The following is a 16,770-nucleotide window of genomic DNA, read 5'->3' as shown; positions in this document are numbered from 1 at the left end:
AGACTGAAAGCATACATCACACATGGTGATGTAGGCCTGTAATCTCAGCTACTTGGGAAACTGAGAAAGAGTTTTATACGTTCGAAGCTTACCTGGGTCACATAGTGAGTTCACAGCCAGCCTGGGCAATTTAGTGAGACACTGTTCCAAGTGTTTTCAGATGTCTTAAAAAGCTAAGACTGTAGCTCAGAATGCTTGCCCAGCAGGTAGGGGAGCGTGGGTGCTGTCCCCTATAGCACAGAAGCAAAAAGAGACGGAGGAGGTAGGGGAGGAGAAGGAAGGGGGTGGCCTGGGGGAAATGCTGCCCAGAAGTGAGGGTGGGCGGCCGAGCTACCCCACTGAGCCCCGAAGTGGGAGGTGCTTCGTCTCCCTGTGGGACCTGCTCTCCTGCCCCAGCAGCCTCTCACCACCACCCCCACACACATGCAGGTCTGGTGTCGCTGCATCACCGCCATCTTCAACTACTTCGTGGTCACCAACTTCTTCTGGATGTTTGTGGAGGGCTGCTACCTGCACACGGCCATCGTCATGACGTACTCCACCGAGCACCTGCACAAATGGCTCTTCCTCTTCATTGGATGGTGTGAGGGTCCCTGGGGGGGGCAGGAGGGCCTCCTGGGAAAGGGGCACTGCTGGTAAAACATCCCCCGTGGTCTTGAGGCAAAGGACTGGAGCCCAACCTGCCTCGCTATCCCCATGCAGCCCCTGTCGTTACCCTATGCCGTCTCGGCCAATGCCCCAGGACAGCTCTGCCCGCCACCCATGCGCCATCTCAGGATGCATCTGCTTCCTCCCTTCTGCCCCCCTCCCCAAACCTTCCAAAGGTCATTCCAGGAAGCCTTCCTCCTACCCAAGGTGACCAGACCAAAGATCCTTGTTTCTGACTTCAAAAGATAAAGGAGTTGGCTCCACGTGTCCACCACAGCATCCTCTCTGCTTGGAGAGGATGGCTGAGAGTCGGGGCAGGAGCGGAGACAGGCACCATAGTGTCACAGATGGCCTGTAGTTGGAAGACCAAACACACAGTTCCAGGCCTTGATACAAGAGGGTCTCTACGCATCTGTCCATCCTATGCAGCGCGTATCTCTCCTTTCAGGCATCCCCTGCCCCATTATTGTCGCCTGGGCGGTTGGCAAACTCTACTATGAGAACGAACAGTAAGTGGGACAGGCCGGTGTGTGGGGGGTGGGGTGGGGTGGGGGGTTAAGTTAAGATAGGTCAGCCTTGGCTCTGGCCCAGCCCTGAGTTGGGTGGAATCGCAACCCTTACCCGAACAGACCACACTTTTGTAAGTCCTCAGACAGAAAGAAATAGGTCCATCCCCATGAGTCCTCATACACCAGGCTCACACAGTGTATCTGTGGAATTCAATTCAGCATTCCTTCAGACTGGGATACAGGACCTCAGCCCAGATGACGACAGCTCCCCATGGGATCACAGGGGTACTGGACCACAGCCCAGATGACGACAGCTCCCCATGGGATCACAGGGGCAAGAGGTGGCAAGTGGAATTTAGGATGTGGAACAAGACTAGAATCACCTTTGAGGACCTTAGCTTTGAGGAAGTCTCATAAAGACGAAAGCTACTCAGGAAGCAGAGGCCCTCGGTAGCTGATAAGCTTTCTCTCAAAGGGGCTGTTCAAACAGAAAACAGAAATTTGGGGTGTTCTGAGATGGCTGTCTGAGACTGGCCTGTGGCGGGTGACCTCTGAACTTCCATACTTGCTGGTAGGGTCAGGAACTTAGCCTGGCCTTTCTTCTAGGTCCCAAACCATTCCCAGCAGTCAGTGAACAACGGGGTGGCATGGGACAGCTAGGCCCTAGACCAGTGAAGGGGAGCCCAGCTCTTCCGAGGTTCCTGTACCAGCTGAATTCCGAGTCCTGGGGCCCCACAACCTGCAACAGAGTAGCGGACTGTGGAGGGCCCCAGGCAAGCCCTGAGGCTGGTCACAGGCAGCCAGCCCCACCAGATACAACCAAAGACAGGGCAGGGCCTTGCAAGGGCAGTGCATGGAACTGTCCACCAAGAACTGCCCTGGAGGCTGGGCTCAGGAAGGGTCGCATCACCCCAGAGGGTTCTAGTTCTGAGTTGAGATTGGCCCTCCGGGCACAGCCCAGGAGGCCACCTCAGCTGGCCTGTCTTTGCAGGTGCTGGTTTGGGAAGGAACCTGGTGACTTGGTGGACTACATCTACCAGGGCCCCATCATCCTCGTGCTCTTGGTACGTCCTCTGGGGGTTAAGGGGCTGGGGCACTAGGAGCACAGCAGGAGATCCACCCAGGCAGAGACACTGACAAAGGCCCGGCCTGGGCAGCACCCTGCACTGCTCCTGTGCCCTGCCCGAGGCACCCAGCTTCCATCGTCACCGATTCTCCTTTGGGCTCTGCCTGGGGCCACCTGCACATGGCTCCAGACTCTCCTTGGTATTTTCTCTGGGTGGAGACGTGGTCTGACTGGTTGGTTCTATCCTTCCGGGTCCTGTGCTCTTTGCCGGGTACAGTGCTGAGATGGGAAGGTAGACAAGCAGTTGGTACAAGCGAAAGGTGTGCCGGCCCCTGATCGGCACAGAACTGAGCTCCTCTGCCCCCAGGAGCACCCTCTAGGGCCCCGCCCACCGCCCTCAGGCTGGCAGTAGATTCCAGAATGCAACATAATGAGCGATTGTTCCTAGGCCCAGCTCCCCGCCCTTTGCCAAGCGTATTCGCATCTAAGATATAATTGCCACCACATCTTTAATCCACAACAAGCTTTAATTAAGATAGAGTTTAAGTAGGGGCTGCATTCTGAAAAAAAAAATCCCATTATATATCATACATTAAAAATATACAAAAAAATCCATAAGAAATTGACATTTCTATAAGATTTATTTCAGGCTTCTGTGTGTACTAGCTCTCTTAAAGGGCCATGGAGCCTTCTGGAAAACTCAGAGGATGCCCTCCTCTTGCACACAGCAGGTGCCTAGCAGGGCCTACCTTTGTCTATCATGGTGACAAGTACCATTTACATCTTCCATTTCCTGACTCTCTCCTTCCTGTGACTGTTGGAGTCACTGGACCCCATCTTTGGAGTGTCCTTGATGGACATCAGCTAAAGATGGCTAGAAAGGTTTCCCACCCACCTTCAGGGCTCCACTCACTTGAGAGGCAGAAGCTGGTCTTTGTCAGCAGTGAGGAAGGATTGTCCTTGGCCAGGCAGCTGCAGTGACTCACTCTTCAGTGTGAATGAAAACCTCCCAGCCAGCTGCCAGGAGCTCATGTGGAGAGATGGGGCTTTTGATAAACCTGGGACCCAGCCAAGAAGGCTGGCCTGGATGGGAACCAAAAGCTTGGGAATAGCTCCTGCCTGACGCTGTTGTTCAGGTAATGAGGAAACCATGAAGGAGTGAGGAGGGAGCGTTTGGAGTCCAGCTCCCTACTGCCTGAGTATGCCCCCTTCTCCTGCTGCACACACACACACACACACACACACACACACACACACACACACACACTCACACACACACACCCCCTTCCTGTGGAGCCGGTTAGTTATACTAGCAGAGGCTTCCAGGACGTGAGCTGAGCCCTTCTCCAGGTTCTGTTCCCAGCACTTTTCATCCTCACACTTGTGCAACATAGAGAGAGGGTGCTCCCCATTGCAGAGATGAGCTCAAGGTCTCCAGCACAGCTCATGGAGCTGAGACCCAGGGACCAGCCTCCCTGCTTCACCACCCTGCCTGCCTGGCCTTTCTGCCTCTCCCGTTCTCTAGAGGCTCGCCGTCATTCATTGCTGGATTCTGTGAATGTAACTGGTGGTGGAGTCTGTGAGAAGCCGGACCACGGCCTACTGGTTGTTACGGGAAAAGGACGTTCATTCTTTACAACTGACCCATGGTCTTTTCACCATGATGGCCACCCTGCGCCCATCTTCAAGGCCAGCTCCGTGGTTATCTGTGTTGGACAGCCAAGGAAGCAGAATCTGTGGCTAGTGATTTGCCCAAGGTCACAAAAATGCAGGGAATTTGAACCTGGAGGCCCACGCTTGGAGCCAAGAGTTCACTGGAGATGGTCTTAGGACCTGCAGTAGGCGATAGGGGCAGAAGCAAGGTCAGGGTTATCTCCAAGACAAACAGCCTTGGTCTCAACCTGGCACCTTGGAAGAGCTGTGTGAACAAAGGTCTTAGCCATGTCCCTTTGAAGGCGGGGAGGCTGTCCTCGCTATCTGCCCTGGAGGTTGCCTCAGGACTATTAACTCTCCACATCTTCATTCTACCTTTTTTTGTGCTGAACTATCCCTGTGACAGTGGAGAAAGTCTCAGGCTGAGCGCTGTCCCCTCAAGTGCTCTCGGGCTCAAAGGACACAGGATAGACATCTAAAGCATGTGATACTTAAGGTCTGACTGACTGAGGCTGGGCTTTGTAGCTCATGGGTGGTGGCTTCTTACTCTACATGCCTCCCCAAAGTACCTTCAGCATCCATACAGCATCCCTACAGTCCTTGGCCATACCTGTTTCTTGTGCAGATAGATTGCCTGAGGCCCCAGTCTGCTCCAGCAACGTGCACACGTAACAACATCCAGGGGCTTGGCTGTGCACATCTGGAGTCCTGAGTATGATGTCAGGTGTGCACAGCTGCTGGGAGAGAAGTGAGCTCTCGGAGTTTCCTCCCTGTGCTAGTCAGCTCCGTGCATGTAGCAATTCATGTAGTGAGAGCCAGTCTTCCCAGGGGCTGTTGCTGCTAACCAAGTCCATCTTGTGGGTTTCCCCGGGCTGTACAGATCCATGTAGAGCAGACAGGTGTGGTCCCCAAGTAGGTGTGGTACAGAGAGCTGCAAGATGGGTGAGAGCCAAAAGGAGGAGGCAAGTACAAAGGCTGGAGAGACCTGCTCAGAGCCAGGATAGGGCAGGGTAGAGATGTCCCTTAGGCCTGAGGTGACTATCTTAAAGTGACAGGAGGTGCCAGGTGGTGGTGGGCACACGCATTTAATCCCAGTACTTGGGAGGCAGAGGCAGGCAGATATCTGTGAGTTTGAGGCCAGCCTGGGCTACAGAGTGAGTTCCAGGATAGGCTCCAAAAGCTACACAGAGAAATCCTGTCTCAAAAACAACAACAACAACAACAACAAAAACCAACCAAAAAGAAAGATGACAGGAGGAGGCAAGTCTAAAGCCCACAGAGAGATGAAGCAAGTCACCTGTTTTGTTATCTGGTCTTCTCCCCTGCCCACCCACCACCCTTCATCCCCTGCCTCCCTCTCAGCCTGTGCCTACAGTGAGGATGTGGCAATAACGGGGATCCTGTAGCAACAACATGACCTACTAAGTGCTTTCCCCTCCAGCAGGCTTGGGAGCCTTACGTACTGGGGTGCAGAAGCAGCGAGCTGGCTTTGTACTTTCCCTGCCTTGGGTTATGGAGGCAGGCAGGGCTGTGCCATGTGCACTGTGGGGTAGGCAGTGGCCGTAGCCTCTGGGTTTGTGGTGTGATGCTGAGGGAACTCAGCCCTCTTGGTCCCATGCTCTCCCTCTATAATGCATAGGTACAGCGTATATCTAGAGGATCAGATATTTGCTGGTGCTCTGGACTCTTTCTCAGCAGGTCCTGGAGTACCCAAAGCCTCCCTGGGACAGACCTCCAATGAGGAGGGGAGGCAAGCTGCTGAGGGTAGTCAGTTTCTGTCTGCCCACGTTTCCTTGATCCCTGTAGCAGCAGCATGTGTAGGGGCTAGGAGAATGGGGCTTCTGAATCCAGCGCTGCCGTCTATGGCTTGACAAATCAGTCTATTGTACCTGGGCATCTCTAAAGCATGGCTGGTGGTGGGGCCTGCCTGTAAAAGAGGCTGCAGCTTGAGGAATAGCTGTGTAGTGTTTGGGACTACACTCGGAATGGTGTGAACAATAGAGCTTCATTGTTGAGCTCTAGGCACGCATAGGCCTCCCCAGGCCTGGCCTGTCAAAGCGTGTAGAGACTGAAATGCTTACATTGTGGGAATCAAGACAAGATCTTGCCCCATGGTGGCTGCCTTGATACCTACCACCACCTTCCAGGCTCAGGCCCTCTCTAGGCCTGGCACCCACTCCACTGAGCCTCCTGAGGAGAAGCAGATGGAATGCAAGTGTCTGTGGCACTGAACCACCAATGGTAGGGGTGTGGGAAGACAGACTTCTTGGGGAAAGCTTCTTCAGGGAGCTAGCCTCACCTGTACCACTCCAGCACTCTCAAAATCCAGCCATGTGGACCACCTTAAGAACATTCCAGGCCAGGTGGGAGTGCTCTGCAAGGGAGATGTTGAGGGAAATGGGATTTCCCTGTGTGAGCTTTCAGGTGCTTCTCCCTTGTGGAGCTTGTCTTGACTCCCACAAGCGCTATCAGGGGCTGGCTCCTCCACCCAAGACCCCTCTCTCCTGGTCTGGTCTCTGCCAGGAAGCTTCCCGCTTTCACAGCTAACATTGTCACCGGTTCTCAGGTTATTTTAGTGCCATTTCTCCAGCATTTCTGAGGGAGTCCCTAAGAAAAATGCAGTCCCCCCCCATCTGCAACTAGTCCGTAGATCTCCGTGAGCAGGTGCTGTGTCTGCCTGTCCACATGCCTTTCACTGGTGCCCAGCACAGAGGCTGGCATGGTAAGGTGATTGGCTGAGTGCAAGAATGGTTAAATACTACCAAGAGCCAGGTTGGACAAAGTCTGGGTACAGTGGCCCATTGAGGAGCTGTATGCTTTGCTTTGGTGTGCAGGGTAGAGTTTAAGGTGGAGTACTGAAGAGTTCATTGTGGGCTGGAATGATCAGGGGGCTCCCTGGAGAGAGAGGAAGGTGTCTGGAGTGAGGCTGATGTAGACACCATGAAGGAGGCGGCTGAGAAACAAGTTCAGAAGGAAAGAGTAGCTTCCTGGGGGTAGAGCCCCAGGTGGTAGCCTGTTAGTCAAAGGAGAGGGCCAGTTCTCTATAGGCTCCATATTAACCACATTTCGTGCCCTGCTCACCACAGAGAACAGGGGCCTGTAGCCAAGGGGTACTCAGTGACCACTGGGTGCATGGGAGGGTGGGTGGGTGGGTGGATGGATGAATGGATAGATGGATGGATGAATGGATGGGCAAAAACCATGAGTGGACAATGGAATGAAGTATTTTTTGGTAGGAGGATGGATGGATAGATGGATGAATGTTTGGTAGGTTAATGGATAGATGAAATACTGGATAGACCATTGAATGAACTAACTAGTGAATTAGACAATATTTAGTGCAAGAAAATGATATAGAAATTTGAATATCTTTTTATTCCAGCAGTCTCTACTCTCAGAGAAGTCAGAAAGAACTAGAAAAAGATCAAGGACTTCGTGTTACCTTAGGCTAGGTGAGCCTTTAGAGAAACAGGTGGCAGGCTATGAGCAGCCTCCTGGAAGGCTTCCCCTCCAGCCGTCTGTGGGCTCACGCGCCTGTATACTAGATAAGCGTGTGAGAGAGCTGTGAGCTGCAGGGAGGTGAGAGTTCGAGTCCTCCTGTCCCTCTACGTTCCAGCTTGGGAGACAGTCAGGGGCTACGCGGCTGATCCATGCTGACGTCCCTTACCCCCTGCCTAGAATCTAGTGTAGGAGGATTAGAAGGGCTGGCTCAATCTGTAGAAGCAATGGATTTTTCTGGACAGAGACTGGAGCAGGGAGCATGTGTGTGTGTCCACACATATGGGCCAGCAGACATCCCTAGGCTAATTACGAGTCTCCTAGCCTGTGAACACTTTCTGAGGAAAGAGTCGCAACAGGCTCGTACACACTCCCATTCCTGTTTGCTTGCACTTGGCAGTACGTGAAGAGAAATGCAAGCACACAGTGTTCCCAGATAGACACACACGCATGGTCGCACAGGACCCACTCTGAGACAAGCACATATGGATAAGCATACACGGCAACGCACACAGAGCACAGCCACGGGGACCAGCTGACCAATTTACTGACCCTGGAGATCCCCTCAGAGACCAAGAGACTCTGGGGACCCACAGAGAGCCAGGCAGCATGAAGCTGACTCAGGAGCCGGCAGACCCATGGCAGTGAGAGGTGGGAGCATCTTTGATGTTAAGGGAAAGCGCAAATGAAGATAAATTAGTCCTTTCCCAGAACTGCCGGGCAGCCCATTCATCTTCCTTGCCTGTGGGTGTCTGGAGGCGTAGGAGCGCCTAGGGGGTGGTAGAGATTAGTCACTCCATCTGGACTGTGTCTTTCTCCCCCCAGGGCTAAGCTGAAAGGACCTTTGACCAACCTAGAGCTGGTGACAGTTTGAGAGCCTCTGAGATCTTCCATCAGTAAATAGGGACCCTGTGACCGAGAGAAGACAGATGGATCCAAGATCTGGGGTGTGGTTCTGTGTAGTCTTTGAGCAGGGCATCAGTTGGAGCTCTCAAAAGTGCCCCCAGAGGAGTGCTCACTTCTCCCACTCACTGCTTTTACGAGCTGCCTGAGCCACGGGTGGAGATCAGGACCTGGAGTCAATGGATGTCTCCTGGTTAGGGAAGAGCAGAAGTTGGTGGGGGGGGGGGCACAAAGCAGGTGCTCGGTGCTGGAGCCTGTGACCGGAAGGCAGGTGTCAGGAATTCGGGGAGGAGGTCTGCTTCTCAGTCACCCCCGACAGACCTTACGTGGCCCCTCTCTGCTTTCTTCCAGATCAATTTTATATTTCTGTTCAACATCGTCCGGATCCTGATGACAAAATTACGAGCATCCACCACATCTGAGACAATCCAGTACAGGTATGGGAATGCCTGGATGCCTAGCCTGGCAGGCAGGGAAGAAGCAAGAAGGCCCACCCCCTCACCAGCGCCCTCGGAGTCCTCACCCCGAGAGCTCGCTTGAGAAGCCAAGCAGGGCAACCCATCTTCCCACCTGAGCGAGCCCTGCCTGTAGGTGAACTCGTTTGTCATTGTCCTCTCGCTTCCCCATCCAGGAAGGCGGTGAAGGCCACGCTGGTCCTCCTCCCCCTGCTGGGCATCACCTACATGCTCTTCTTCGTCAATCCTGGAGAGGACGACCTGTCCCAGATTGTGTTCATCTATTTCAACTCTTTCCTGCAGTCCCTCCAGGTAGGCACCCCAGCGGGGCGGTGCACATCCCAGGTCTGGAAGCTCACACTGGGCCTGCCTGTTAGGATCAGTGATACGAGCACTGAAACCCAAGTGCTGGCCCACTCAGATGCTGACCAGGCTGCCCTGGTCATGTCACCCCCACCCCAGGGTTCAGATGTGTTAGCACTTCTGAAAGGACCTTAGGGCAAGCTCAGGAAGTTGAGGCCAGAGACCACAGCCACTCGGAGCAGACCCTGTTGGAACTGCATCCCCTGTCTGGGCCCAGGACTTCTGAGGTCCCACCCAGCTCTGAGCCCTAGGTCCTGTGTCCGCCCGCACCTCCAGCTGGAATGACTCCTCAGCAGATGTCTGACTTCTCCTTCCTTCCTTTCTAGGGTTTCTTTGTGTCTGTTTTCTATTGCTTCTTCAATGGAGAGGTAGGAGACGGGCCTTTCAGGTGGTCTAGGGGCTCAGGCCTCTTACATGGCACTCCCAGGTGGTCTGGTCAAGCTGCCCAGCCCTTCAGAAGAGTTTCAGCACTGGCTCTGCTCAGCTCCATGGGATGGGAGAGGGGCTGAGAAACCACTCAGCTTTAGGCAAATAGCACTTCTCCTGCAGAACCAGTGTAGATCAACTACACAAGCCAGACATAACATGTCAGCGCCCAGTGCATGCTCTCTGAGCCAGGGAGCAAGGTACAAAGATAGCAGGGCCTGTGGAAGCCAGACAGAGGACGTGACAGAAGGAAGCTTCCAGAAAACGCCATTCAAGCAGTTCTTTACAAACTCAGCAGAAAAGAGACGGTCAGGGGCTGGTGGAGAGGCTCAGTGAATAAGAGCATTTGCCTGCCAAACCTGATAACCTGAGTTCAACCCCTGAAACTCACATAGTGGAAGCAGAGAATCGATGCTTGAGTGAAAGCTGACCTCCACACACATGCCATGGTGCTCACTGGACACACACACACACACACACACACACACACACACACACGCACGCACGCACGCACGCATGCACGCACACACACACGCACACACCAAGAAGCTGATGTCTTCCATTACAATACAAACAGAAGAGGCTCTATCATGTGTAGAGAACGAGGAGCCAGGAGCTGCCCCTTAGACAATGGTAGGGAAGGCAGGACTGCTCAGGGGGCAAGGCCTGATACCTGCTCCAGGAGGGGCTGAGCTGAGCTGGGGGGCTGACTTACAAAGCCAGAGACGCCTAATTCATGGTGGCAGGGGTATCCCCAGGAAACTGGAACCTTAAGTGAGCCAAGGGCCTCTCCTGGAGGAGAGGGAAGATGGATCCCTGAAAGACGCTGCAGGGCAGGGAATAGGGCTTAGGGGAGGACCTCTGTTTGGAACCTCATCAGCCCCTTGGAGTGAGGGTGGCAGGCTGAGGGCCATCCCAGACTCCTTAATGGCTCTTGGGGTGGGGCTGGGGGACTGGCAGAGGCCTGGGCCAGCAGGTGACTGAGCCTCTCCCTCCCTGCAGGTGCGCTCAGCCCTGAGGAAGCGATGGCACCGTTGGCAGGATCATCATTCCCTCCGAGTGCCTGTGGCCCGGGCCATGTCCATCCCCACATCGCCCACCAGGATCAGCTTCCACAGCATCAAGCAGACAGCCACGGTGTGACCCTCTGGCCTCCATCACTACACCACTGAGGCGGCGTCCCCATCCTCTACAGCCTTCCCCTGGGTCCTCCTTGCTACACTGACCCTTGGGGTGCAGGAAAAGGAGGAGAGAGATCCACTCTCCAGCCTGGAAGGAAAGGAACGCTTTGGGAGGGGGCTCTGAAGGACCAGGGCCCAGTGCAGCCACAAGTCTGCAAGCAAGAGGGAGCAGAGGGCTGCTGCAGACCCCTCAAAAAGAGAGGCTCTCACATCCTCAAGGCTTTGCACACCCAGCCTCTTGCAGATCCTCACTGTAGCACCATTTGCATATGAAGAAATGGAGGTGCAGAGCAGGCAAGGGCCTGGCCAAGTCACACAGTTACTTGTCCCACTCACAGCACCCATAGTTGGCTCTGCTCCTTGATTTCTGGCTCCGTACTTAGGGGTGCCCTCTGTAGGTGGAGGAGACAAGAATTAACTTATCTGGCTTCATCCCAGGGACTGTCTAGCAGAGAAGCCTCCCTCCTCGGTACCTACCCCCCCATCCTTTCTCAGTCCTCCTCTCTTCCCCCCACTCCCCCCCCCCCCCCCGTGTCTCCAGGAGAATGCTGTCTTGTCTTCCAGTCCACTGCCCCTCCTGGGAGACCCCCATTCAGCCTGGGCTCGGCCTGGGGACCTGGAAATGCCATGGGCAATGACACAGAGAGACAGTCACACTCTCAGGCCAATCAGATACACAGGGCCGGACAGAAGGGGAGCAGCACAGGCCAGGTGGGGGGAGGGCGCGTTGGGGGGGGGGAGTGGCGGGAGGCTCCTCCGACCACTTCAGCCTCTGCTGCAGAAATGGCTCCTGTGACGTCAGCCAGGTGTCTGCCGGGGAGTTGGCAAGCTTCAAGTCAAGCAACTAGACATCCGAGAGATGATGTGGGCCAATGATGAGGACAGAGTGTCTGCAGGGCATAGCCGTGTACCTCTCCTTAGAGATGACGGCCTGGGCCCAAGCAGGCCTTCCTCTGGCTTGTGGCGGGTTTGGAGTCTTCAGGTTCAAAGGGCCTGAATCATCCTTGAGGATGACATCTGCCCCATCCCCAATGCAGAGCCTGCCTGTGCCAGGGACTAAGATTCTGGAACTGGGAGGGAGGGGAGACAAGGCCCCTCAGGCTCCACAAACAAGAAGAAACAGAGCTTGGATTCGGGCTCCACCTCCATTCCCCTGTCTCCCTCCCCTCAGCAGAAGAGGAGCGAGAAGCCAGCAGACTATAGTCTTGAAGAGGGCCCCTTGTCTAGCTACGGCACAAAAAATAAACTTTGAAAAATTATTCTGTTTTATACATATTTAGTTTGGCATTTAATACATTTTAAAGCGTGGAAAGATGTGGTTTCTGACATTTGGTAAATATTTGAACTCTAGATGAAACCTGTCACAGCTCTCTTAAAACACAGCAAACGACACCTAGATATTGCATGATTCCAGGGCCACTGTGACCCGTCTGCAAACACTCTGTCAGCAGGCGGCCTCTGTTGTCCCTTTCTTCCTAGTCCCCGCCTTCACTCCACTGTCCCTAGAGGGTTTTATTTCTAGAGGTCCTTTCGACTCCCTTATCGAACTTCTCTGCCTGGCTCTTAGGAATGTTTAGAGCCTTCTAGATTGGGCTATCTATCACAGCTCTTTTCTGGGTTTGTTGGACAGGGCCTCACTATTTAGCTCAGGCTGGACTCAAACTTGCTGAGTAGCTCAGGCTCACCTTGAACTTACATTCCTGCCTCAGCATTCTGAGTACTAGGATTATAGACACATGCTTAAAACTATTTTTAAATATAAACAACTTATTAAAGCCACATTAGATATTGAAGGGTATTTTTTACACTTATGTCCTTGAGGGGAGTGCGTGTGTACCACTCTTGTGCTGTAGAGTTAGAGGAAATCTTTTGGAAATCAGTTCTCTCTTTCTACCATGGGGTCCTTGGGATCAAACTCAGGTCAGCCGGCTTTGGCGCAAGCACCTTTACCTGCCGAGCCATCTCGCTAGCCCTAGATATTGACATTACAATTTTTATAACTAATTGTTAAATCCAAAATGGAAATTATATTGAAACCATACCTTAAACAAATGAATAGAAATTTAATAGTTCAGGAATCCTTGGATGCATTTTTACAGAACAAAATTTGTCAGAATTCAGAATCAATTTCTTTCCTCTCCCTCCCCATCCCCCACCACACTCCCTCCTCCCTTTTTTTCCACATCTGTATAAACAAGAAGCTGTAGGCATGCCACTCACTTCCTTATATGCTTCTGAGATGTATGTCCCAAATTGCATGGCAATCTATAACCAAAAATGCTCTATCAGCTGCCTCTTAAGCCCTCTTTGTATCTGACCAAAAAGAATGAGCTGAAATGATTCTGCGGCAAGCTTTGTGGCCCCGGTCAGCATGTGTTCGGTGTCTGCTCCCCGCCCCGTGTATCAGATAGTGTTGGTGGGGGCTGGTGAAGGGGAGTTTCACGCTTGACGATGCCCTGGAGAGTGGTGTGGGCAAGGCTTTGGCTCTGCTTCTCTTCTTATTGGGGAGGTAGGTGGCAGGAGTGCCTAGGCTTGGCTTTCTCAAGGGACAGAAGTCAAGCATGCAAAGTCTCCCTGCCTAGTCAGAGGAGAGGTAATGGCTGAATGGATGAGCATTGTAGACGCTCTTGTAGAGCAAAGAGGTATAAATGGCTTGGCCCAAGAGGTCATTTGAAGAGCTATTGAGACTAGAAGAGACAGTGGGACTTATCAGGGCTGATGCCACAGAGCCTCATCAGTACCACCCATCAGTGCTCCTCAGATGTCCTTCCTCCTCAGTACCACCCATCAGTGCTCCTCAGATGTCCTTCCTCCTCAGTACCACCCATCAGTGCTCCTCAGATGTCCTCTTCCCTCAGTACCACCCATCAGTGCTCCTCAGATGCCTTCCTCCTCAGTACTACCCATCAGTGCTCCTCAGATGCCCTCCTCCCTCAATACCACCCACCAGTGCTCCTCAGATGCCCTCCTTCCTCAGTACCACCCACCAGTGCTCCTCAGATGCCCTCCTTCCTCAGTACCACCCATCAGTGCTCCTCAGATGCCCTCCTCCCTCAGTACCACCCATCAGTGCTCCTCAGATGCCTTCCCTTTTCAGTACCACCCATCAGTGATCCTCAGATGCCCTTCCTCCTCAGTATCACCCATCAGTGCTCTTCAGATGCCCTCCTCCCTAAGTACCACCCACCAGTGCTCCTCAGATGTCCTCCTCCCTCAGTACCACCCATCAGTGCTCCTCAGATGCCTTCCTCCTCAGTACCACCCATCAGTGCTCTTCAGATGCCCTCCTCCCTCAGTACCACCCATCAGTGCTCCTCAGATGTCCTTCCCTCCTCAGTACCACCCATCAGTGCTCCTCAGATGCCCTCCTCCCTCAGTACCACCCATCAGTGCTCCTCAGATGCCTTCCTCCTCAGTACCACCCATCAGTGCTCTTCGGATGCCCTCCTCCCTCAGTACCACCCATCAGTGCTCCTCAGATGTCCTTCCTCCTCAGTACCACCCATCAGTGCTCCTCAGATGCCCTTCCTCCTCCTCAGTACCACCCATCAGTGCTCCTCAGATGCCCTCCTCCCTCAGTACCACCCATCAGTGCTCCTCAGATGTCCTCCTCCCTCAGTACCACCCATCAGTGCGCCTCAGATGCCCTCCTCCCTCAGTACCACCCATCAGTGCTCCTCAGATGTCCTCCTCCCTCAGTACCACCCATCAGTGCGCCTCAGATGCCTTCCCTTCTCAGTACCACCCATCAGTGCTCCTCAGATGCCCTCCTCCCTCAGTACCACCCATCAGTGCTCCTCAGATGTCCTTCCTCCTCAGTACCACCCATCAGTGCTCCTCAGATGCCCTTCCTCCTCCTCAGTACCACCCATCAGTGCTCCTCAGATGCCCTCCTCCCTCAGTACCACCCATCAGTGCTCCTCAGATGTCCTCCTCCCTCAGTACCACCCATCAGTGCTCCTCAGATGCCTTCCTCCTCAGTACCACCCATCAGTGCTCCTCAGACTCCCCCCTCAGTACCACTGTAGCAGGAATCTTAAAGAGTCTTATAATAAAATCAAACCCAAGGCCAGTTATTGGGGTGAATGCTGGAAGGTTAGAGAGATAGAACAAGCCACAGCTAACCTCACCTGGCCAACTTCTCAGCTGATCTTGTTTCCTCAGACTGGAAGCTTCTGTGTCCTCATCCCAATGGCTCTCAGCTGAACTGCTGCTAGAAGCCTGAAAGCTTAACCAGCCAAATGCTTAACCAGCCAAATGCTTCTAGTTTCTGGTCCTCACGCCTTATAAACCTTTCTGCTTTTTACCACCACTCCCTGGGATTAAAGGCTGCTTTCTGGGATTAAAGGCGTGAGTCACCATGCCTGGCTGTTTCCAATGCGGCTTTGAACTCACAGAGATCCAGAGGGATTTTTGTCTCTGGAATGCTAGGATTAAAGGCATGTGCTAACATTTTCTAGCCTAAGTATCTTGTGGCTTTTCTGTTCTCTGACCCCAGATAAGTTTATTAAGGTACACAATATTTTGGGGAACACAATACCACCACATAGCACTTATTATTTCTCCTGTATGAGTTACCTGGAGGGTTCAGGGTTCTGTGGTCCATGCTGGGCGGGACAGTACTACCCACGCCAGCACCATGAGAAGCATCAAGTTACGGACCATTTGGGTAGAGATTCCACCTCAGCCCTGCATCGCCCTGCTCCCTGAACTCCTGGTTATGGCCCTGGTTGAGTGGTGCCCTTGAAGTGCCACCAGACATCAGGTCATCCATCTGGGTCCCCACTAGTTAACCTCACTCAGCTTCTGATCCCTACAGCCCAGCCAGTCCCCATTAGTGTCTTGCTGAGACCCTCGCTGAGTGGCCTTTCTAGAAAGAGGTCTCATTATCAGACTCTGTCGGAACAACTTCCAACACCCAGACTCTGCAGGGCCCTGGGCTCTGGTTTAACCCTTTCTCCAACTCTGTAAAGCTGGGGAAGATGAGCACACAGGAAATCTCTCACCCTAATCCAATGGTCCTATTTGCAGTAAGACTGCAGACCAAGCCGCAGCCTGTTTCCAAGCCCAGGGGTCCCTTCATAAAGTGGGGCCAGAAAGTGCAGGCTGGGGTAAGAACTGGTAAATTGTAAATGTGGCTTCAAGAAAGGCAGGTGATGGAGCATCTGTGGGGTGGACGTCGGAGATGAAGACGACATTTCCTAGGATGCTTTGCTGAGAGTCCACGGTAGAAAAGCTACTGAAGGCCTGAAGCCTCTAGAGCTGCAGGGTCCTGTGGAGGGTGGCTGACAAGCCATGGCGAAACTGGACTCTGGTGGAGCTAAGACAGTACAAAAAGTGACCTAACATTCACTTGTCCAGAGATGGGGATACAGGCCTCTCAGGGGTGGAATGTTTCAAGGTTCAGCAGGAACTAGAAGCCAGTAAGTAGCCCTCCAGCAGCTGTGGGCTTTGTGCCTGAGCTAACAGGCAGCGAGGTCATTCCAAGTCCTCTTTCCACTGTGTGCGTTCGTGCTTGGATGCTATAGAAAACCAAGGTGAGACCTGTCTCTCTGGAAACCTCTAGGGGAGGGCAGCTGTGGTAGGAGGGGAAGAGGCCTGTTTAACATGCACATCTGTTTACTCACTGGTATGACGGGGTATGGTTTCTAGGCTCTGCCCACAAGGTCACCCCTTATTCTCTTGTGGGGCTCAGCATCACTTAAAGATGCTAATTAGCAGGAGGGATGGGAGGATCTCTCCACCTCTTGGTGGCTGATCCCTCCAGGTTTCCTGGGGGCATTTCTTAGGAAATGCAAAGCTCTCCACATGGGACTGGATCACATGCTCCTCACAGAACAGACCACCAGTAGCCTCTGTCTCTAGCTGGCAAAGCCTGACCAACAGCCCCTTTCTGAGAGCCTTACGCTGGTGTCGGCCAGACATGTGCATCTAGGTGCTCCTGCGACAGAAGCCACTGCTGGGCTAGGTATCTCCGGCCCTGTGCTGTCCCCTAGAACTCTCTAACCGCTCACTGAACGTTTAGTCCCTTCTCATTTGCTCTGTTCAAGGCTGGGCTAACTCACAGG

General features: G+C 53.4%; 1 protein-coding gene across 4 annotated transcripts in view; it reads left to right on the top strand.

Annotated features, from left to right (window-relative positions):
* Crhr2 (corticotropin releasing hormone receptor 2) overlaps nucleotides 1–11,165 on the top strand; it is a 41,821-nt gene extending 30,656 nt beyond the window's left edge. For all 4 annotated transcript variants that reach the window (XM_059256681.1, XM_059256679.1, XM_059256683.1 and 1 more), the window contains 7 exons: nucleotides 430–583; nucleotides 1,097–1,157; nucleotides 2,149–2,221; nucleotides 8,629–8,714; nucleotides 8,909–9,044; nucleotides 9,422–9,463; nucleotides 10,524–11,165. In XM_059256681.1, the coding sequence (XP_059112664.1) occupies nucleotides 430–583; nucleotides 1,097–1,157; nucleotides 2,149–2,221; nucleotides 8,629–8,714; nucleotides 8,909–9,044; nucleotides 9,422–9,463; nucleotides 10,524–10,664 (693 nt within the window). In that variant the 3' untranslated portion in view covers nucleotides 10,665–11,165. The remainder of the gene's footprint in view (nucleotides 1–429; nucleotides 584–1,096; nucleotides 1,158–2,148; nucleotides 2,222–8,628; nucleotides 8,715–8,908; nucleotides 9,045–9,421; nucleotides 9,464–10,523) is intronic.
* Nucleotides 11,166–16,770: the final 5,605 nt, after the last annotated feature.

The sequence above is a fragment of the Peromyscus eremicus genome, chromosome 3, assembly GCF_949786415.1.
Source record: "Peromyscus eremicus chromosome 3, PerEre_H2_v1, whole genome shotgun sequence".
NCBI lineage: Eukaryota > Metazoa > Chordata > Mammalia > Rodentia > Cricetidae > Peromyscus > Peromyscus eremicus.
The sequence above is the reverse complement of the archived record's forward strand: the minus strand, read 5'-3'. Positions and strand labels throughout refer to the sequence as shown.